Consider the following 22,007-nt stretch of genomic DNA (forward strand, 5'->3'; position numbering starts at 1 on the left):
GATTCCCTGTTTGACTCTCATCCACTAGTTGCTTCTTTCTGTTCTGCAAGGATTTCTAAAGGCAAAGTTTAATTTCTTTACCCTGGGTTTAGACACTCACATACAATATCACCAACAACCTTTGTATATTCTCATAAAATAAATGCCAATATTATTACTTGGTGCTACCTCTTTTACTCTATCACCAAGGGGTTTTAGTTACTTTCCAAAAATATTTCTAAAACAGGATCCTGAAAACTTAGATATCCATTTTCTCACATGGTCAATTTGGAACTTATATAAAAAAGACCTAGATTTCAAGGGCTGCTGAATTTTATAGATTGCTATTATCTCTGATACTCATTTTATTTATAGTGTCTAGTCGATTTAAAAAATCTTAAATTTCCCATAAAGAAATTAATTCAATTAGGTGTTAAATCTACTCAGCGCTAAATGGGTAAGGGGAAACACCATATCCAAAAAACAGTGTTATAGAATATATTTAAAACTTGAACCAGCCAGGCGCGCTGGCTCACGCCTGTAATCCCAGCACTTTGGGAGGCCGAGGCGGGCGGATCACGAGGTCAGGAGATCCAGACCATCCTGGCTAATACGGTGAAACCCTGTCTCTAATAAAAATAAAAAAAATTAGCCAGGCATGGTGGCAGGCACCTGTAGTCCCAGCTACTTGGGAGGCCAAGGCAGGAGAATAGCGTGAACTTGGGAGGCAGAGCTTGCAGTGAGCCGAGATCACACCACTGCACTTCAACCTGGGCGACAGAGCAAGACTCTGTCTCAAAAAAAAAAAAAAACAAACTTGAACCTTGCCCTAGAGCAGCCTCCCCTCATTAACTCTGTCTCCTCTCCTGATTTCATTCTGTCCCAGGCTGCCCACACAACCCTTCTACTTTCCAACACCACTGAGTTCTTTCTTCTGCATTTGTACCCTATAAAATCCCTGTTCTCTTATGAGATGGAGGCCCGCTGTGCTTTGGAGAACCTTCCCCCTTCTCAAGTGGCTGAATCCTTTTGTTTTCTCTTCCTCTCGCCCAACCACTGCTTGATAGGCTTGAAATTTTTAACTCTATTAACCGTGCACACTGTTCCACTGTTTCTTCTCTAGAAAATCTTCTAAGACACTATTTGAAATGGGCCTATTCTGTTAGGAGAATTTTTGACCCATCACTCTGCACAGAGCGTCTTTGACCTCTTTGTTCCTCAGAGTGTACACCACAGGGTTCAGTAGCGGGGTAATGACAGTGTAGGTCACTGAGATCAGCTGATCCTGATCTCTGGTGTTCTCTGACTTGGGCTTGAAGTAAGCAACGGAGGCACAGCCATAGTGGACAATAACCACAGTAATATGAGAAGCACAGGTGGCAAAGGCCTTTTTCCTGCCCTCGGCAGAGGCAATCTTGAGGATGGTAGAAATGATGAGGATGTAGGAGATGAAAACCAAACCCATGGGAATGAGGATCACCAGCACACTGATGATCATAGTCAGGATTTCAATGACTGTGGTGTCAATGCAGGAGAGCTTCATTACAGGTCGGATGTCACAGAAGAAGTGGGGCACCTTTGGAATACAGAAAGGCAGCCTGAATACAGCTGACACCTGTGTCATTGCTACAATTAGGCCAATGCTGCAGGCCCCCCACACCAGCTGCATACACACTCTCTTGCTCATGACGACTGAGTACCTCAAGGGGTTGCAGATGGCCACGTAGCGGTCATACCCCATTGCTGTGAGCAGGAAGCAGTTGTTGATAGCCAAAGTAATGAAGAAAAACATCTGAGTGGCACAACCTGCCAAGGAAATGGGCTGACTCAGGCCTATGAGGTTAAACAGCATCCTTGGTATAATGACAAGGGTGTAGACAGTCTCTGAACCTGACAGCATGCTGATGAAGAAGTACATGGGGGTGTGGAGGTGACGATCAATACTAATGATACTCACAATGATAACATTGCCTGCCAGGATGAATATGTACAATGTAAGAAACACAACAAAGAGGGTGAGCTTGTGCTCACGGAAGCTGGAGAAACCTTGAAAAATAAACACATTCACCAAAGAGTGATTCTCTTTCTTCATTAAATCACACATGATATCTGAGAAAGAAAAAAATAATGTAAGGAACCTAGATGGATGATTTCTGTCAAATAATAGGCTGGGAAAATTCCTGTGATTAATACACCTTAGGTCTCTGCTTTTTTACATTCATACTTATTTCTTTTAGGAGTAGAGAGTGGAGAAACGTTCTTTCCTCATTCAGAAGAAAGTACATGGCTTTTAAAGTCAAATGTTGTAAACTAATTTCCTAGTTCTTGCATATGCTAACTTATCTTGGGCAAGGACTTATAATTTATAAGACCAGTTTCCTCACCTTTATGGATGTAGTGGTGATAACATCATAGAATTGTTGTTGGAAAAATTGTATACTAATTATAATACTCATATTTGAATTTTAAAAACAACATTGAATAAATGCGAGTTCAGTGGTGTCATGAAGAACTCCAGGCTCCATAGCTACCTGATAATTTTTGAGCTTCTAAAGTTTGAATAGAGCCCGTGTTACTGTAATTTCCACACTGCATTTTCATTCCATTATTTTGACTCTGATGATATTGCTCCTCTCAACTCTGTTCTACACTCCTCTTCCCTAGACACCACTCATTTTTCAAAGCCAAATAAAACCCATGTCCTTTAGAAAATCTTTTTTTCCTCATTGGAACCCAGGAGGTGGAGATAGCGGTGAGCCAAGTTCGCACCACTGCACTCAAGCCTGGGCAACAGAGCAAGACTCCATCTCAAAAAAAAAAAAATCTTTTTCTCCTTACTCTCTCTATCTCTCTGGGGCCTATATGTCTCATGTCTCTGCACATGTAGGTGGCATAGAACTGTTCATTGTTTTTTTATTTTTATATTGTAAGCCCCTTACAGTGAAATTGTGATTACAAAATATTTTTGCATACATTATTTAATCTTATTACCATCCAACAGAGCAAGGAGGACAAAGATGAACTGTCTCTCTCTAGATGCAAAAACTGAAGAACAGCTCTGGTTAGGCAATTATTTTTGGACAGACAGGGGTCAAAGGACTAAACCAAGACTAGAATTCATATCTTTTGACCCTATGTCCATTGTTTCTTCCACTACACAAAACTGCATTATAAAACTGTCCCCTCTATAGCTAAACAGGGACCATGTATTCCCTCTTTTTATGACTCCAGGTTGGCCACTCCACTATAGGGCACAAATATCTGCTGGTAGAATCATTACGAGTCATTGCTCCTTCACACAAATTGTCCATTAGAAAGTAGAATACCAGAGCATTACAATGATATTTTCTTCAAAGAGAAGGCATAAATGTTTTTAATCTTTGACTTTTTACGATGTCTAGGTCTGTGATAGCAATAAACAACTAAATAATTGGGCTAAATTTTAACACTGGAATTATAACACTAGAAGAAAGTATGACATTATTAACAAGTAATTGAAAAATACACTGGTAATAAAACTTTTCTAGTAGCCTTTACCTTATCAGTAATCACTATATAATACATAATAGGTTCATTGTAAAAAAGATAAATTTAGAAATATAATGATGGAATTGTTTCAAAAGTACAATTTGTTGGAAGTAAAGCAAATGAATCCACATCACAAAATGATTTACTATTGGGTGAATTTCAAAGGTAAGCTTCTTTAGTGCTTTTAAAATTAAATTCAATTTATCTATTTTTCAGAAATATACCCCTTTTCATAAGAAAATCTACAAAGAGTATTTATAAGAAATTGGTGCATGGTTGTGCTTCAACTCCTCAGTGCACGATATGAAAGAAAATCAGATGAGGTTGCAAAAAATAAATTTTGTGTTAGACATCAGAGACCATTTCTTGACAGGAAAAGTTGTTTGTGATGTGTGCAGCATGGTAAGTAACTGTAAACATTCTTTATGAAGCTTTCTAAACTGTGTCTCTGTGGACCATGGATTGTCTGAAGATAAGAATATAGACAAGAGAGCATGCATAGCTGATAAGTGGCAGAGCCACATTCCTTATTATCATGCTAATCAAGGCACTCTTTAATCCTGAGAAATTTTAGTTCCTTAGGATTAACAGGAGATCCTTGAAAGTAATAAATCAAGGAAACCCAAATATTCATAGACATCAGGATTCTTCCCAGCTTAATATAGTTTGCCCTTTAAAAATGATTTTAAAAAACTTCATGCATGTATTTTATTCCTTATAAGGCTCCCTCTGCTAACCATTGAAGTCTCTTTCCAAATCACTTACTTCTCTTTCTGCAAATCTGTGGCTCAACCGAAAAGTTGAGGTAGAAGTCAGAGATGTGAAACCTTGATCATAAGTATTCACAAATCAAGATCATGAAGAAAAGACATCTGAATGTGGGCCTTCCATCTGCCATAGGACCAGTCTAGGGATGGAGGTCGAAGGAAAGTTACAGGGGGCTCTTTGGATACTGGATATTTCCTCCAGCTTGAGGAGGACCTTTTGATACCAAAGAAAGGCTCTCTGATGAGCAGCTTTCAAGGTTTCAGGGTTTCTCAGTGTCATTCACTGAGCACTCTTGAGAGTCGCCCTGTGACTAAGAGGAAGCAGACAGCCAGTACCAGGGGACCTCGTTAAGTGTGCGGCACATTTACCAGATGATATGGACTTGTGCTTTGGGAGACTTGAGGCAGTTTTCACAGCAAGTAGAAACAGCAGTGGCTTATTTGTCATGTTTTATTTTTTAAATAAATATTCTATTTTTATACAGTTGAGCCTTGGAAAACCATGGTTACGAAGCCCAAGCGAGCTTTAGCTAAGCGCACTGTCTTGGATTCCAGGAAACCCTGCAGCTCTTTCTATCGTTAAAAACCTTGTTCAATATTATAAGCTGTGCTTTTTTTTCTGTTCTCTGAACTAAAAAAAAATCAATTTTGGCCAGTTTTTGTCCTGTAGGATTCAGAAAGGGAAGATCAAATCTCATTAGACAATAGAAACCTCTCTAGAAGCCCAGGAGGCCATTTTAGAGCTCCAAAAACATGAACCAGGACTTCATCCCAAGGGACCATCAGGCAAACAGTTAAATACACTGGGTTTCATGAGCCCAATCTGGGGTTATCCTCCCACTGGTTTTCCTGCCCTTGGCACTTTATTCTATTTTTTAAAAATTTATGTCTATCTCATCACGAATTCTGCCAATTCTCCTCCAAGTTAATTTTTCCGTACTTGGCCAAAAATAAGGTACCTGCATTAATATCTTAATAAACTTGAAAACTGCTCCTTATACTGATTTTTTTATTTGTATTTTATATTTCCTATTTGTCATAACTTAAAAGAAATAATTTTTAGGGACAAAGTCTTGCTCTATTGCCCAGGCTGGAGTGCAGTGGAGCAATCATAGCTCACTGCAGTCTCAACCTCCTGGACTCAAGCTATCCTCCTGTCTTGGCCTTCTGAGTAGCTAGGACTACAGGTGTGTGCCACCATACTCAGCTAATCTAAAAGAAAATTAGAAAGGGGGTCTCATTATACCGCACAGTCTGGTCTCAAATTCCTGGCCTCAAGTCATTCTTCTGCCTCAGCCTCTCAAAGCACTGGGGATTACAGGCATGAGACACCACACTCAGCCTGTGGGAACTTTTGGATCGAAAAAATTATAAAATCAAAAACTTTATAGCAAATATAAGAATGTTAATTACATTTGCTTTTTTTCCTATTAGTTCATAGACATAAGAAAATATTGGCCAAACTGGAGAAAACTCCAATATTTGTAATTAAATTATCATTGATAAAGTTAACATCCCAACTTTTTTCCTTATTGTTTGCAGCTGAGTAGTACCTTCGTATGCATTACAACCTGCACTGTCTTGGGGGTCGAATTATGATTGGATCATTCATTTTTGTGCCATTCTGTTGATTAAACATGTACTTTTCTTTATCTGCTCTAGTGAGAGAGGGGCCAAACTGTTACCCTAGTTATCATTAAAGACACAAATCTGCACTGAGGCATAAAGAGGCTCCCTCCCCTAGACGGGAAGTAGATATGAAGACCCTTTCAGCAGAGAAAATTAGGACAGCTTTATCAACACAGAAAAAGGATAGAGAGAACTTTGTATTGTAGCAATCTGAACTTCCTGTCAACAGATTAGGAGGACATCTTGGGGGTGAATGTACTAATAACCTTATTTGCCAGTAAAGGGGTGTGCTTTCATGTTTCAAGGGTTAAATATGAAATCTAGCCGAATTCTGTGTTTATAAATAACCAGGAAAATGAAGGACAGTAGGCTAGGGTCTGTTAGGAGTTTGATGGTCAAATAACTTCTAACTCCTGGTTGGCAGGTTTCTCAAGATCTGGCTGTATAAACAACGGACAGGACTGAGAACCAGGAAGTGCAATGTCTCTGGGATCTATGCTTGATGCCTCTAACTCTGCTTAGCACTGAGTATGTAGGATAGTCCCCATGTGTAAGTATAGCTGCCTATGTCCATAATTGCTTGTACTGAAACCCAGACGTTCTAGTCTATTGTTGCATAACACAGTACCCCAAACTTAGGAGCATAAAGCAACAACAATCATTTGTAATTACCTCTGTATGGGTGATTGATTTCAACTGGGCTATTCTCACTTAGAGTCTGTCATGCAATTTTGTTCAGGAGGTAGATGAACTTGCTCACTCACGTGCCAGTCAGTTGATATTGCCTGTTGACTGAAATACCTACACATCATCTTTCCATGTGGCCTGGGCTTCCCCACTGCTTTAGTCAAGAAGTAACAAAGGTCCACTCAGTTTCAAGGGGTGAGAGTACAGACTTCACCTCTTAATGAGGGAATGGCACACTCTAAGAAGAGCATGAGGAATAAAAGAGATATGTCCATTTTTTGAAAATATAGTCTGCCACAGTAAATTAGTAGATGGCCAGTATCTTCTCTTGGACAATTTAGATTAGATGCCCTCAAAGGGAAATAGGAAAAAAAAAATAGACAACTCAAACTCTAGACTCTCCCTTCTTAAGTGTTTATGTAAACTTCATCAGTCTATTGTAGTACTTAAGTTACAGGGATTAGAAAAATAAAGGGAAAATGTAAGACACCAAAAAGGGAGGTTCTAGATCACCTGCTAACCTATTAGAAACTCAAGATGATATCAATTTGAGTTGGTAAATGTAAAAGATACACATTTAGTGGACTAGATGATAACTGTAAAAGGCAAGACTAAAGTTTCTAAACAACTTTCAAAGTTAACAAAGCTCTGGCTAGGCAGACAAGAAGCCATCAGTTATGATTTTCCTAAGCATTCTGTGTCCACCTATAGGTTTGGCATATGTTATTATATTTTTTAATGTACAAAATATATGTATTTTTGTTATTTTTAATATAACACTTGATGTTTACAAAATGCTGTGTTTAAGTTGTGGAGCATAACAATAAGATGAACATTTAGGAATCTATCACTCAACTTAACTCAACTCAAGAGCTACACTTACATATTTTTCATTTTTCCCACCTCCCTATTTCTTCACACTGTACCCCTCACCAGTGGTTACTATTATTCTAATTTTTATATTTATTTTATCTTATTTATTGTTATACCTTTATGACATATGTATGTATGTTTAAAAATACATTACTTAGCTATACCTACTTTTGAGCTTTATAAAATGTAATACTGTATACACTTTTCTAAGACTTGCTTCTTTTTATAATTCAGTTACACTAATAATATCCAGAAAGAGCTGTAGTTCACTAGCTGCCATATACTATTCCATTATGTGAATATATCTCAATATTTTTAATCCATTCTACTGTTGAGGAATAATAGAATTGTTCATATATATTTGTGTACTTCTGGCAGCTCATCTATAGAATACATTCCTGAAAGTAAAATTCCTTGATCAGTAATATGTGCCTTTAAAATCTTAATAACTATTTCCAAACTGAAACCAAAATAGGATACATTCATTTACACACTCAGCAACACTGAGAATGCTTCCTCACCCACACTTTCATCAATGATGGGTATTACCAACTCCTTAAAAAATGGGCAAACTTAAAGGTAAAAGGGGTTTATTATTTTTTCCTTTGAATTTTAATTTCTTTAATTACAAATAAGGTTAAGTATCTTTTCATATGCTTATTAGCAATTTCTACTTTATACGCTGCGAATGTCCATTTACGTATCTTGCTCATTTTTCATAGTGTTAGTTGTCCTTTTCTTGTGAGTGCTAAGATAAGAAAATATGCCTTTTATCATATATATTGCAAATATTTTTCTTCCATTTATCATTTTTACTGGATTTGTGTGTTTGAAATTTTTGCAATATTATATTCATGTATTTATCTCTTGAAATCAAACTTTATTGCTTATGCATTTTGATTAGTGCTTAAAAGGGACTTCCTAACTCCAAGATTATTTTTAAAAAGTACCATGCTGTCCCATATACTTCGTATGCTTCAATATTGATTCATCTGAAATTTATTTGGTTGTAAGAAACAAAGTAAGGTATACAGTGGTCCTTCAGTGTCCACGTAGATTTGTTCCAAGATGCACTATGGCTAGTAACATCTGAGGATGCTCAAGTCCATTATATCAAATGGCATAATCTTTGCATGCAACCTATGCACATCCTCCCATTTACTTTAAATCATCTCTAGATTACTTATAACATCTAATCAAATGTAAGTGTTATGTAAATGAGTGTTGTACTGTATTGCTTAGAGAATAATGACAAGAAAAAAAGTCTGTGCATGTTCAGTAGAGACACGACATTCTTTTTTTTTCCTAAACAGAAGCTTTTTAGTTTGTTGTAGTCCCACTTATTTATTTTTGCTTTTGTTACCTGTGCTTTTTGTGTTATATGAAAAAAAATCATTGCCAAGACGAATGTTAAGCATCTTTTTCCTATGTTTTCTTTTAGGAATTTTTATGATTTCAGGTCTTAGGTTTAAGTCTTCAATCTGTTCTGAATTAATTTTTGTGTGTGTTGTAAAATAATAACCTGTAGTTTTCTTTTCTTCTGCATGTGGATATCACATTTTACCAACACAACAAGAGATTATCTTTTCCCCATTCTATATCCTTGGTGCCTTTATTGAAGATTGGTTGATTTTGTACATGTGGTCTTATTTCTGGGCTCTTCATTCTGTTCCATTGGTCTATGTTGCTGTTTTTATGCCAGTATTATACTGTATGATTACTACAGCTTTGCAATATATTTAAATCAGGATGTGTGATGCCTTCAGCTTTTCTCTTGTTTCTCAAGATTACTTTGGCTATTTGGGATCTTTTGTGGTTCCATACAAATTTTTAGAATTTTTCCTTTTATTTCTGTAAAAAATACAATTGAAATTCTAATAAATATGGATTACATTCAATCTATAAATCACTTTAGGTATTATAGACATTTTAATAATATAAATTATTCCAATCCATGAACACGGGATATCTTTCCATTTATTGGTTTCTTCTTTAATTTCTTTCATCAATATTTTTTGGTTTTCAGTATACAAATCTTTCACCTCCCTGGTTAAATTTGTTCTTAAGTAATTTATTCTTTTTTATGTTATTGTAAATGAGATTTTTTAAAATTTTCTTCGTGGATAGTTTATTTTTGATGCAAAGTAATGCTATTGATCTTTGTACACTGAATGTGTATCCTGTACCTTTAGTGAATTTATTTATTCTAACAGTTTTTTTTTTCTTTCATGGAGTTTTTAGGGTTTTCTACATAGAGGGTCATGTCATCTGCAAACGGAGATAATTTTACTTTTCCCTTTCTAATTTCAATGCCTTTTCTTTCTTTCTCTTTTCTATTTGTCTTTCTAGGACTTCCAGTACTATGTTGAATAGAGTGGCAAGGGTGAGCATTCTTGCCTTATATTGGATTTTAGAGAAAAAGTTGTTTTTCCCTATTGATTATGATATTATCTGTGGGTTTTTCATAAATAGCCTTTATCATGTTTATGTTACTTCTTTCTTTTTTTTTTTTTTTTTTTTTTTTTTTGAGACGGAGTCTTGCTCTTTCGCCCAGGCTGGAGTGCAGTGGCCCGATCTCAGCTCACTGCAAGCTCTGCCTCCTGGGTTCACGCCATTCTCCTGCCTCAGCCTCCCAAGTAGCTGGGACTACAGGCGCCCGCCACCACGCCCGGCTAATTTTTTCTATTTTTAGTAGAGACGGGGTTTCACCGTGTTAGCTAGGATGGTCTCGATCTCCTGACCTCGTGATCCGCCCGCCTCGGCCTCCCAAAGTGCTGGGATTACAGGCGTGAGCCACCGCGCCCGGCCACTTCTTTCTTTACATATTTTACTGAGAGTTGTTATCATGAATGGATGTCAAACTTTGTAAAATGCTTTTTTCTACATCTATTGAGATTATCATGTGATTTATTTTCATTCCGTTAATGTGACGTATCATAATGATTAATTTGCTTATGTTGATTTCACCCTGCATTCCAGAGATAAATCCCATTTGGCCATGGCGTATAATCTTTGTGGTGTACTATTGGATTTAGATAGCTGGCATTTTATTCAGGATTTTTCATCTATATTCATGGGAGATTTTGACTCATGTTTTCTTTTCTTGTGGTGTCTTTGGCTTTGGCCTTATCAAATGAGTATAGAACTGTTTTCTCTTCTATTTTTTAGAAGCGTTTAAGAAGGACTTATATTAAATTTTCTTTGACTGTTTGCTAGGATTCATTCATAAAGCCATCTGGTCCTGGGCTTTTCTTTGTTGGAAGGATTCTAATACTGAGTCAATCTACTGATTATTATCATCTGTTCAAGTTTTCTATTTCTTCTTGATTAGTTTTGGTAGGCTGCATAATTCTAGAAATTTATCCATTTCTTCCAGGCTATACAAATATAATTTGTTGCCTTTTAATTGTTCATAGAAATCTCTATGATCTTTTTTATTTCTTAGGCATCTGTTGTAATGTCTCTTTCTTCACTTCTAAATTTATATGAGTCTTCTGTCTCTTATTTTCTCTTTTATTCTAGCTAAGTGTTGTCCATTTTATTTATCTTTTTTATAGAAACAACTTTTAGGTTTGTTAATTTTTCTATTGTTTTTCGATTCTCTATTTCTGCTCTAATCTTTATTATTTTATTTTTCTGTTAACTTTGGGTGTAGTTTGTTCTTCTTTTTTCTTGTACCTTGAGGTGTATAGTTAGGTTTCTGCATCTGAGATCTGTCTTTCTTTAAATGTAGGCATTTATGATCATAAACTTTTAGGACTGCTTTTGTTGCATCCTATAGTGTTGGCATGTTTTAATTTTGTTTTCATTTGTTTCAACATATTTTTTAGATTCCTTTTTGATTTTCTCTTTGACCCAATAGTTATAGTGTGTTGTTTAATTTCCATGTAATATAAAATTTTTCCATTTTATTGCTGTTATTGATTTCTAATTTCATTCCATTGTGGTATTAAAAAATACTTGATATGTTTCCATTTTTTTCAAATTTGTTAAGATTTGTTTTGTGATTTAACATATGATCTATTCTAAAGAATTTTACATGTTCGTTTGAGAAAAATGAGCACTCTGCTGAAGAAAGTTCTTCAAACCCAAAGGAAAGAATGCTAACACAATTGTTAATATTAATATTGTGATTGTGGTGTTTGACCCACTTCTATCTTTACTAAGAAGACTGAAAGAGAAAATAAGACAAATTAAGAACAATAGCTACAGCAATTTAAGGTATAGGCAATATAAAAATTTTAAACTGTGACATCAGAAATTCAAAATGTGTGGGGGAGAAAGTAGTCTGTACACATTTTTTTTATTTTGTTTTTGCTTTGTTACTGTTATTTTCTTGTGATTAAATCTAAGTTTAAATAAAAGTTTTTAATTGTGTGTTATAACTATGGGATGTTTATGTAAGCTTCATGCTAATCACAAGGCAAAAGCATATAATAGATACACTAAAAAAGCTATAAATTAAAATACTCTACCAGAGAAAATAACTTCAATATAAAGAAAGACAGAAAAGAAGAGAGGAGTTACACCACAACTGGTAAAGAAGTAACAAAATGGCAGTAGCAAGGCTTTACCTATCAATAATTATATTGAATGTAAATGGATTAAATTCTCCAGTTAAAGACATAGAGTGGCTGAAAGGATAAATAAGCAAGACCTGACTATATCCTGCCTACAAGACTCAGTTCACCTATAGAGACACACATTTATTGAAAGGGAAGAGATGGAAAAAGATACTCTATGCAAATGGAAATCAAGAAAGAGCAGGAGTAGCTATACTTGTATCAGATAAAATAGACTTTAAGTCAAAAACTGTATAAAGAGACAAAGAAGATCACTATATAATAATAAGAAAGTCAATTCAGCAAGAAGATATAACAATAATAAATATACAGTACCCAATACTGGAGCACCCAAATATATAAAGCAATTATTAATAAATCTAAAAGATAGACTATAATACGATAATAGTAGGGGACTCCAACACTCCACTTTCAGCACTTGAAAGATTATCCAGGCAGAAAATCAACAAATGGACATCAGAGTTAAACTACACTCTGGACTAAGCGGGTCTGACAGACATTTACAGAATATTTTATCCAACCGCTGCAGAATGTACATTTTTTTCTCATCAGCACATGTAACATTATCCAGGAGACACCATATATTAGAGCATAAAGCAAGTCTTGAAAAATTCGAAGAAATCAAAATCATATCAAATATATTTTCTGATCACAACAGTGTAAGATTAGAAATCAATAACAGGAACTTTTAAAACTGTACAAATACGTGGAAATGAAAGAACGTGTTCCTGAATTACCAATGAGTCAGCAAATACACTAAGAAGGAATTTTTTTTTTTTTTTTTTTTTTGAGACGGAGTCTCGCTCTGTCGCCCAGGCTGAAGTGCAGTGGCGCTATCTCGGCTCACTGCAAGCTCCGCCTCCCGGGTTCACGCCATTCTCCTGCCTCAGCCTCCCGAGTAGCTGGGACTACAGGCGCCCACCACCACATCCGGCTAATTTTTTGTATTTTTAGTAGAGACGGGGTTTCACCGTGTTAGCCAGGATGGTCTGGATCTCCCGACCTCGTGATCCGCCCGCCTCGGCCTTCCAAAGTGCTGGGATTACAGGCGTGAGCCACAGCGCCCGGCCAAGAAGGAAATTAAAAAATTTATTCAAATAAGTGAAAATGGAAGCACAACATACCCAATCTTTTGGGATACAGCAAAAGCATTACTACGAGAGAATTTTATGGCAATAAATGCCTGCATCCCCAAAACAGAAAGACTCCAAGTCAACAATTTAATGATGCACTTTAAGGAACTAGAAAAGCAAAAATTAAAAAAAAAATAGAAGGAAAAAAAATAAAGATCTTAACAGAAATAAATGAAATTTAGACTAGGAAAATAATCCAAAAGTGCAACGAAACAAAAAGTTGGTTTGTGGAAAAGATAAAATTGACAAACCTTTAGCTAAAATAACCAAGAAAAGAAGAGAGAAGACCCAAATAATTAACATCAGAAATGAAAAAAGAAATATCACAACTGATACCCAGAAATGCAAAGGATCAATAAAGAGCATTGTGAACTACTATACACCATCAAATTGGAGAAACTAGGGGAAATGCATAAATTCCTGAACACATACAACCTACCGAGATTGAACTATGAAGAAATAGAAAACCTGAACAGACTAATAATGTGTAATGATTTTGAAGCAGTAACAAATCTCCTATCAAAGAAAAGCCCAGGACTTGATAACTTCACAATGGTTGTATTGGACACTCTGAGGAGCTGGCCCTGTGCAAAAAGAGGAATGTCCCCCTAGGAGGTGGTGAAAACTTTACCCACTATGTAGGAGGTAGATACTGCTGGTAAACATAAGTATCTTCCAGTCTAGGAAGATAAGAACCCCATCCCTTATGGCTGAAGACTTATCTATTACTGGAGAGTCATATTTTGAAATCAAATTTTATATTCTGGGGAAGCAAATGTTTTATGAATCTCCACAAAAAAATACTCTTGGAAGAAATATTATGGAATAATGTTATATGATAATAATCTAATGCTTCCCTTCTTTTTAAAATTCTTATTATTCCAGGGGACATTTATTTGCCCCAGTGAAGGATAAACCCAAAAGAATGCAGGAAAAAGTCAACCGAATTTCAAAAATATGTTTATAAAGCTCATAACTGAAACATTTGTATTGAAAGCTGAAATAGTTTTTAAGTTTAGCAAACTTTTCTAGAGTAGAAAACCTCTTAATTTACAAAGAATGGTTTTGAATATCAAAAGCCTAAGTACTAAAGTACTTTGTATATGAAATGTAAACTGTGCATTATGGAGTTGGAAATAATTAAGGTGCTTTTTTTTTCCAAAATAAAACAAAGCCATCCAGCCTTTGGAGAAGATGGCACCAGAGTTAGATATTGTGGAAAGCCCACTCTTGGTCCTACCCCAAATAAACCCTGATGTAAGGAAGGAAGGAAAGAATCTGATTGAAGCAGAGAAGGTATGCCCCTCACTTTTCAGAGAAGCCTCTTAGAAAAGGCTTGAATACTGATGGAGTAGAAATGGGTGAGTAAGGCAGCAGGTGATGGCTCAATGATACCTCACTGAGTTTCATCCACTCCTCTACAGGGTCAAGGGTGGAGTTAACTGTCCAGGTGCCCTCAAGAAGTGGCAGAGAGAAGTACAAAGAACCTAGAGTAGCGTCAAAATGGTCATAAGGAAGATATGAAGTGCAGGGACTATATTGATAAGGACCATGGCAAGACTGGACTCATCTCAATTAATGGCCACAGATACATGAGCCATTGGGGCTCATGTATTTCCAGAGAATCCAATCTGAGGAGGTAGAAATGAACCTGAATAAAGTTCTTCTTCTTCCAGAAAGCTGGAAATCTTGACCTGAACTTGATTCACCCCAAGGATAATGGGGAAGTGGAAGAAAGGGGAGAAGCAGAACTTTTAATTTTATTGTTTTTACTCATAACATGACTTATTAATCATTAATTGCTTGAGTTTACATGAAAAGGTTTAGATTACTTTTTTTTTCATCAAGCAGATTTGGAGCTGAGAATTACAAAGTAGAATGAATTGCAGAACTTTCTAAAAGTAACCTTTGTATGCACTTGCATAGATAGCCTATATAATTCACAATTGGTTTACACATTTTATTTGACATTTCTGCATTTTAAAAATATTTTACAATGAGAATCCTGTGTACTCATGTATTTCTTGTATGTCTTTTTATAAATATCTTTGTATTGTGACATTAATTTTGTCAGTAATTATAACTGTTAATCATTATAGTTTTAATCATCACATATTTTGTCCCACAAATTGAGTCTAAAATTCACCCTAATTTTTTTAACATTTTTTTGAAGTGAGGAACAGTACATAGTCTTTTTTTAATCTACTTTTAACTCAGTTGCTTTAACTTTATGGAAGTTTTCATGTCAAAAGCCCTTACTGTTGACTTTGTTCAGTTTTTCGGGAGTAATGAAATTACCTACTTTTTCAGAAAGGTGTTATGTTGACTCTTTCACGTTTCCATTTAATTGTCTTTCTTTGCATTTGTGACTTGGCCTACAAAGGGAAAGAGAGGACCCAATCTGAAATGATTTTAAAAATGATTTTTGGTCGTTTTGACCCTCGCCTTGTCCTTCCCTTCTCATCTATCACTCCCATCTGCATCTGCTTCTGAAGTGTCTTTCTTCCTAACCAATTTCATAACATTTTGTAGCATTCTGCTTCCTGAGCCGTCTCCTCTTCTGATCCTGTTCATGAGGAAGGCATTTCTGTCAGCCCCACAAGGCCTTCTCCTCCATGTGGCTTATCTTCAGCCAGAAGAAGCTGTCATATGCTGATTGGGAGTCTTCTCCACTCAATGTCCTTACTACTCCCCACTTTCACCACCTAGTTCCCCTTCATTTGAAGTCCCACATGTGGGTGGCAGGAAATGTGCAGGGGATTGCCTGAAAATGTTCTTTCTAAAAAATTTTTAGCTCATTCCAAACCCATGTCTTAAAAGATGTTCTTGCTTTGCTTATCTTATTAAAACACAAGGCAATTAGATTTTTGCACATATCCTTTTCAGTAATAGCCACTTGTTCAAGCATCCAATTTATGACAAAAGATTCAGTTGAGTAATTTCATATGGTTTGCACTTCAGCAAGATGGACTGGTATCTTTAAATTTAAGCTTGAGATGAACACTAGCTCATACATTGGCCTTGTCATGATCTCCTTGAGTAGGGCCAATGGGTGTCTGTCTACAGGTGTTTCAAGTGACCTGTGTTTTTATTCTGTTTTGAAAGAGGTTCAGAAAATGATCCTCAATTATTAGAGGCTAGCTCCTAGTTTCTCTTTTGCCTTGGCTCTGACTGTGATGTATGAGGCTTCACTGATCCCATAAAATTCTGGCTCTATGACTTTACCAATAGGCTTCCATCTGGAAGGCACCCACAAGTATTTAAGAAAAGATTATCATCTTAGGAGAAGAATTTCCTACCCAGCACTCTCTGCAGAGCATCCTGGACTTCTTTATTTCTCAGACCATACACAACAGGGTTTAGTAAAGGTGTTATGACAGTGTAGGTCACTGAGATTAACTGATCCTGATCTTTGGTATTCTTCAAATTGGGCTTGAAGTAGGCAATGGAGGCACAGCCATAGTGGATAATGACCACAGTGAGGTGGGATGCATAGGTGGCAAAGGTCTTCTTCCCGCCTTCAGCTGAGGTAATCTTGAGAATGGTGGAAATAATAAGGACATAAGAGATGAAGAGGAAGGTGGCTGGGGCTGTGATGGCAAGGAGGCTCATAATTAAGGTCAGAATATCATTGATCATTGGGGTAGCCCAGGCCAGGTCCAACACAGGCTGAATATCACAGAAGAAATGCTCAATCAGTGGGGTGCAAAAGAGCAACCTGAAAATGGCCACACTCTGAACCAGTGAGAGTGAGAACCCTGTGGCACAGACTGATGATGCCAGTATAGCACACACCCTCCAATTCATGATGACTGGGTATCGAAGTGGGTTGCAGACGGCCACCACGTAGTGATCATATTCCATTACTGCTAGCAGGAGGCAGTTGGTGATGGCAAAGCCAAGAAAAAAAAAGATCTGAGTCCCACAGCCCTCCAGGGAAATGGATTGGCTCGGGCTTACAAGGCTGGAAAGCATGCGTGGGATAATGACCAGGGAATAGAAAGTCTCTGAAGTGGATAGCACACTTAAAAAGAAGTACACAGGAGTATGGAGGTGATGGTCAACATAGATTATGGCCAGAATGATGAAATTGCCAGCCAGAGTTAGGAATGTAGAGGGCAAGAAAGACCACAAAAAAATGTGAGCTGATGTTCTGGAAAATTGGAGAAACCTTGGAAAACAAACTCTCTTAACTCTGTGTGATTGGCTCTCTTCATTGAAAATCTCAGGTCTGAAAGAATAAGAGAAAGTCCACACCATCTTTTAGCAAAAAATAACTGTGCTCTGGAGTGCACTACAGAGAGCAAAAATGCAACACAGCAGAGACTCAGTTCAAAACTCAGTGAATCAACTTTCTTTTTTAGGGACATGGCAGATTAAGTCCTTGGACTGAAAATAAAGATACACAAGATTTGAGCATTATTATTTAAAATTTTGATATAAAGCATTCTTCTTAAGTACACCTGGGTCATTTTAAAAAATGATCATCAATGGTCCATGAAATTGGTCCCAACATTTTTTTAAGGACTGGATCTTCTTAAAAGGTAATCACATTCCCAGACTATAGTATAATTAAGACAGAAAATTTCATCTTGTCGCAGTGGCTCACACCTGTAATCCCAGCAATCTGGGAGGCAAAGTTGGGCTGATCGCTTGAGTCCAGGTGTTCAAGACCAGCCCTGGACTACATGGAGAAACCCCATCTCCTCAAAAGATACAAAAATTAGCTAGGCATGGTGGCACATGCCTGTAGTTTTAGCAACTTGGGAGGTTGAGGCAGGGGGATCACTTGAGCCTGGGAGGCAGAGGTGGCAGTGAACTAAAATTGTAGCAGTGTACTCTAGCCTGGGTGACAGTGAGACGAAAGAAAGAAAGAAAGAAAAAGAAAGAAAGAAAGAAAGAAAGAAAGAAAGAAAGAGAGAGGAAGGAAAGAATGGAGGGAAGGAAGGAAGGAAAGAAGAGAACTGCATAAAAATGCAAATGTTTGATGATGTAACCCATGGTTTAAAGAGGAACTCATAATGATAATTTTAAAAAATTTTAATTAAACAATGATAAAAGAGACACATACCAAGATATGTTCAATCCATTTAGAACATACTAGAAGGAAAATTCTAGTACAAAATGCTTATTAGAGAGGAAGAGGCCAAAAGTAAGCTGAGCAGTCATCCTAAGAAGTTATAAAAGCAAGACCATGAAGGAAGTAGAAGGAAAAAAATAGTGATGATAGAGATGTTAATAATATAAAAGAAGGATAAAATAGAGAAGATCCACAAAGATATAAATTAATAAACATTAGTAAACTGCTAGTGAAACTGGGCAAGAAAAAAGAAGACATAAATAAACTCTATTATAAATAAAAGCACATAATTATGGACGCTTTAGGCACAAAAAGATGAAAAATAACATTATAAACAGCTTTATCAATGAAATGGATACATTGTGTTGAATTTTCTAGCCAGACCAGTAAGGCAAGTAAAGAGCATTAAAGATATAAGAATTGAGAAGGAAGAAATAAAACTGACATTTTTTTTACAGTAGATGTGACTGTGGACATAGAAAGTTAATACATTTATAGAAAAAAATTAATATTGAATCAAGAATGAGAAAACCTGAAAAGTACTGTAGCTCTTTTAAGAAATAGTTAAAAACTATAAATAAATAAACCTCCAGGCCAAGACAATATACTAAGTGTTACAAAACATTAGAAGATAAATTAATTTCATCATTATACAAACTATTTTAGAAAGTGGAAGAGAAGAAAGTATTTCCCACCTCATTTTACAAAGCTGAAATTATCTTGACACCAAACTTAACAGGCTAATCTTAACTTAGACATATAGATGTAAAATTCTTCAACAAAATACAGTGGGCCATTGCTACCTGTGGGTTCTGCATCCTTGGATTCAAACCAATCACAGATCAAAAATATTGGGAAAAATGCATTTGTACTGAACGTGTACAGACATTTTCCCCACTATTTCCTAAACAATACAGTGTAATAACTATTTATATAGCATTTACATTGTATCAGGTACTATAAGTAAGCTAGAGATGATTTGAAGTATAAGGAGGATGTGCATAGGTTATATGCAAGTACTTCACTATTTTGTATCATGGACTTGAACATCTGTGAATTTTGATATCCATGAGAAGTCCTGGAACTAATCCCTCATGGATACTGAGAGACAGCTATGTTATCAAACCAAATCCAGCAATGTATAATAAAATGGATACATGACCAAGTTGGTTTTATTTCAGAATGTAAAGTTTGTTTAACATTTAAACAGTCCAATTATATATTTCCTCAAATAAAGTATCTCAAAAAAGTCATATGATTATTTTAATAGCTGCCACAAAAGCATTCTTAAAATTCAATGTCTATTTTGAGAAGAACCCTTAGTAAACTAGGACTAAAATATTTTCTTTAACTTAATAAAGCATATGTATGCAATTCTATATCCGACATCAAACTTAATGGTAAGTTATTGAATGATTATCTTTAAGATTAAGAAGAAGACAAGGGTGATGGCTTTATCCACTTCTCTTTGACATTGTATTGAATATACTAGCCAGCCTAATAAAGTAATAAAAAGACATTAAAGGTATAAGGATTGAAAAGAAAGAAATAAAACTTAATTTTCTTTTTATTTTAGTGATTCCAGGACATTTTATTCCTTTACACTTTCTTTCTTTTTTCTTTTTTTGTTTCTTTATTTTATTTTATTTTTTATTATACTGTAAGTTCTGGGGTACGTGTGCAAACGTGCAGTTTTGTTACATAGGTATACATGTGCCACGGTGGTTTTCTGCACCCAGCAACCCGTCATCTACATTAGGTATTTCTCCTAGTGCTATCCCTTACCTAGCCTCCCACCCCCTGATAGGCCCTGGTGTGTGATGTTCCCCTCCCTGTGTCCATGTGTACTCATTGTTCAACTCCTACCTATGAGTGAGAACATGCAGTGTTTGGTTTTCTGTTCTTGTGTTAGTTTGCTTAGAATGATGGTTTCCAGCTTCATTCACATCCCTGCAAAGGACATGAGCTCAACCTTTTTATGGCTGCATAGTATTCCATGGAGTATATGTGCCACATTTTCTTTATCCAGTCTATCATTGATGAGCATTTGGGTTGGTTCCAAGTCTTTGCTATTGTGAACATTGGTGCAATAAACATACGTGTGCATGTGTCTTTATAGTAGAATGATTTATAATCCTTTGGGTATATACCCAGTAATGGGATGCTAGGTCAAATGGTATTTCTAGTTCTAGATCCTTGAGAAATCACCACACTGTCTTCCACAGTGGCTGAACTAATTTACACTCCCACCAACAGTGTAAAAGTGTTCCTATTTCTCCACATCCTCTCCAGCATCTGTTGTTTCCTGACTTTTTCACCATTCTAACTGACATGAGATGGTATCTCATTGTAGTTTTGATTTGCATTTCTCTAATGGCCAGTGATGATGAGCATTTTTTCGTATGTTTCTTGGCCGCATAAATGTCTTCTTTTGAGAAGTGTCGGTTCATATCATTTACCCCCTTTTTGATGGGGTTGTTTTTTCTTGTAAAATTGTTTAAATTCTTTGTAGGTACTAGATATTAGCTCTTTGTCAGATGCATAGATTGCAAAAATTTTCTCCCATTCTGTAGGTTGCCTGTTCACTCTGATGATAGTTTTTGTTTTTTTTTGCCTTCAGAAACTCTTTAGTTTATTAGATCCCATTTGTCTATTTTGGCTTTTGTTGCCATTGCTTTTGGTGTTTTAGTCATGAAGTTTTTGCCCATGCCTATGTTCTCAATGGTATTGCCTAGGTTTTCTTCTAGGGTTTTTATGGTTTTAGGTCTAACATTTAAGTCTTTAATCCATCTTGAGTTAATTTTTGCAAAAGGTGTAAGGAAAAGATCCAGTTTTAGCTTTCTGCATATAGCTAGTCAGTTTGCCCAACACCATTTATTAAATAGGGAATCCTTTCCCCATTTCTTGTTTTTGTCAGGTTTGTCAAAGATCAGATGGTTGTAGATGTGTAGTGTTATTTCTGAAGCCTCTGTTCTGTTCCATTGGTCTATATATCTGTTTTGGTACCAGTACCATGCTGTTTTGGTTACTGTAGCCTTGTAGTATAGTTTGAAATCAGGTAACTTAATGCCTCCAGCTTTGTTTTTTGCTTAAGATTGTCTTGGCTATGCAGGCTCTTTTTTCATTCCATATGAAATTTAAAGTAGTTTTTTCCAGTTCTGTGAAGAAAGTCAATAGTAGTTTGATGGGGATAGCATTGAATCTATAAATTACTTTGGGCAGTATGGCCATTTTCATAATACTGATTCTTCCTATCCATGAACATGGAATGTTTTTCCATTTTTTGTGTCCTCTCTTATTTACTTGAGCAGTGCTTCATAGTTCTCCTTGAAGAGGTCCTTCACATCCCTTGTAAGTTGTATTCCTAGGTATTTTATTCTCTTTGTAGCAATAGTGAATGGGAGTTCACTCACGATTTGGCTCTCTCTTTTTCTATTATTGGTATATAGGAATGCTTGTGATTTTTGCACATTGATTTTGTATCCTGAGACTTTGCTGAAGTTGCTTATCAGCTTAAGGAGATTTGGGGCTGATACTATGGGGTTTTCTGAATATACAATCATGTCATCTGCAAAAAGAGACAATTTTACTTCGTCTTTTCTTAATTGAATACCCTTTATTTCTTTCTCTTGCCTAATTGCCCTGGCCAGAACTTCCAACACTATGTTGAATAAGAGTGGTGAGAGAGGTCATCCTTATCTTAAGCCTGTTTTCGAAGGGAATGCTTCCAGTTTTTGCCCATTCAGTA

At 36.2% G+C, this 22,007-nt stretch overlaps 1 protein-coding gene and 1 pseudogene across 1 annotated transcript; both read right to left on the bottom strand.

Annotated features, from left to right (window-relative positions):
- Positions 1 to 274: 274 nt before the first annotated feature.
- Positions 275 to 2,071, bottom strand: LOC100974011 (olfactory receptor 10J1-like). Its single transcript, XM_003820972.4, has one exon. It carries the CDS (start codon positions 2,069 to 2,071, stop codon positions 1,142 to 1,144), a length of 930 nt encoding a protein of 309 aa, XP_003821020.4. The 3' UTR covers positions 275 to 1,141.
- A 14,387-nt stretch (positions 2,072 to 16,458) lies between these two features.
- On the bottom strand, positions 16,459 to 17,396 carry LOC112441164 (olfactory receptor 10J1-like; annotated as a pseudogene).
- Positions 17,397 to 22,007: the final 4,611 nt, after the last annotated feature.

The sequence above is a fragment of the Pan paniscus genome, chromosome 1 (genome assembly GCF_029289425.2).
Source record: "Pan paniscus chromosome 1, NHGRI_mPanPan1-v2.0_pri, whole genome shotgun sequence".
NCBI classification, from domain to species: Eukaryota; Metazoa; Chordata; class Mammalia; order Primates; family Hominidae; genus Pan; species Pan paniscus.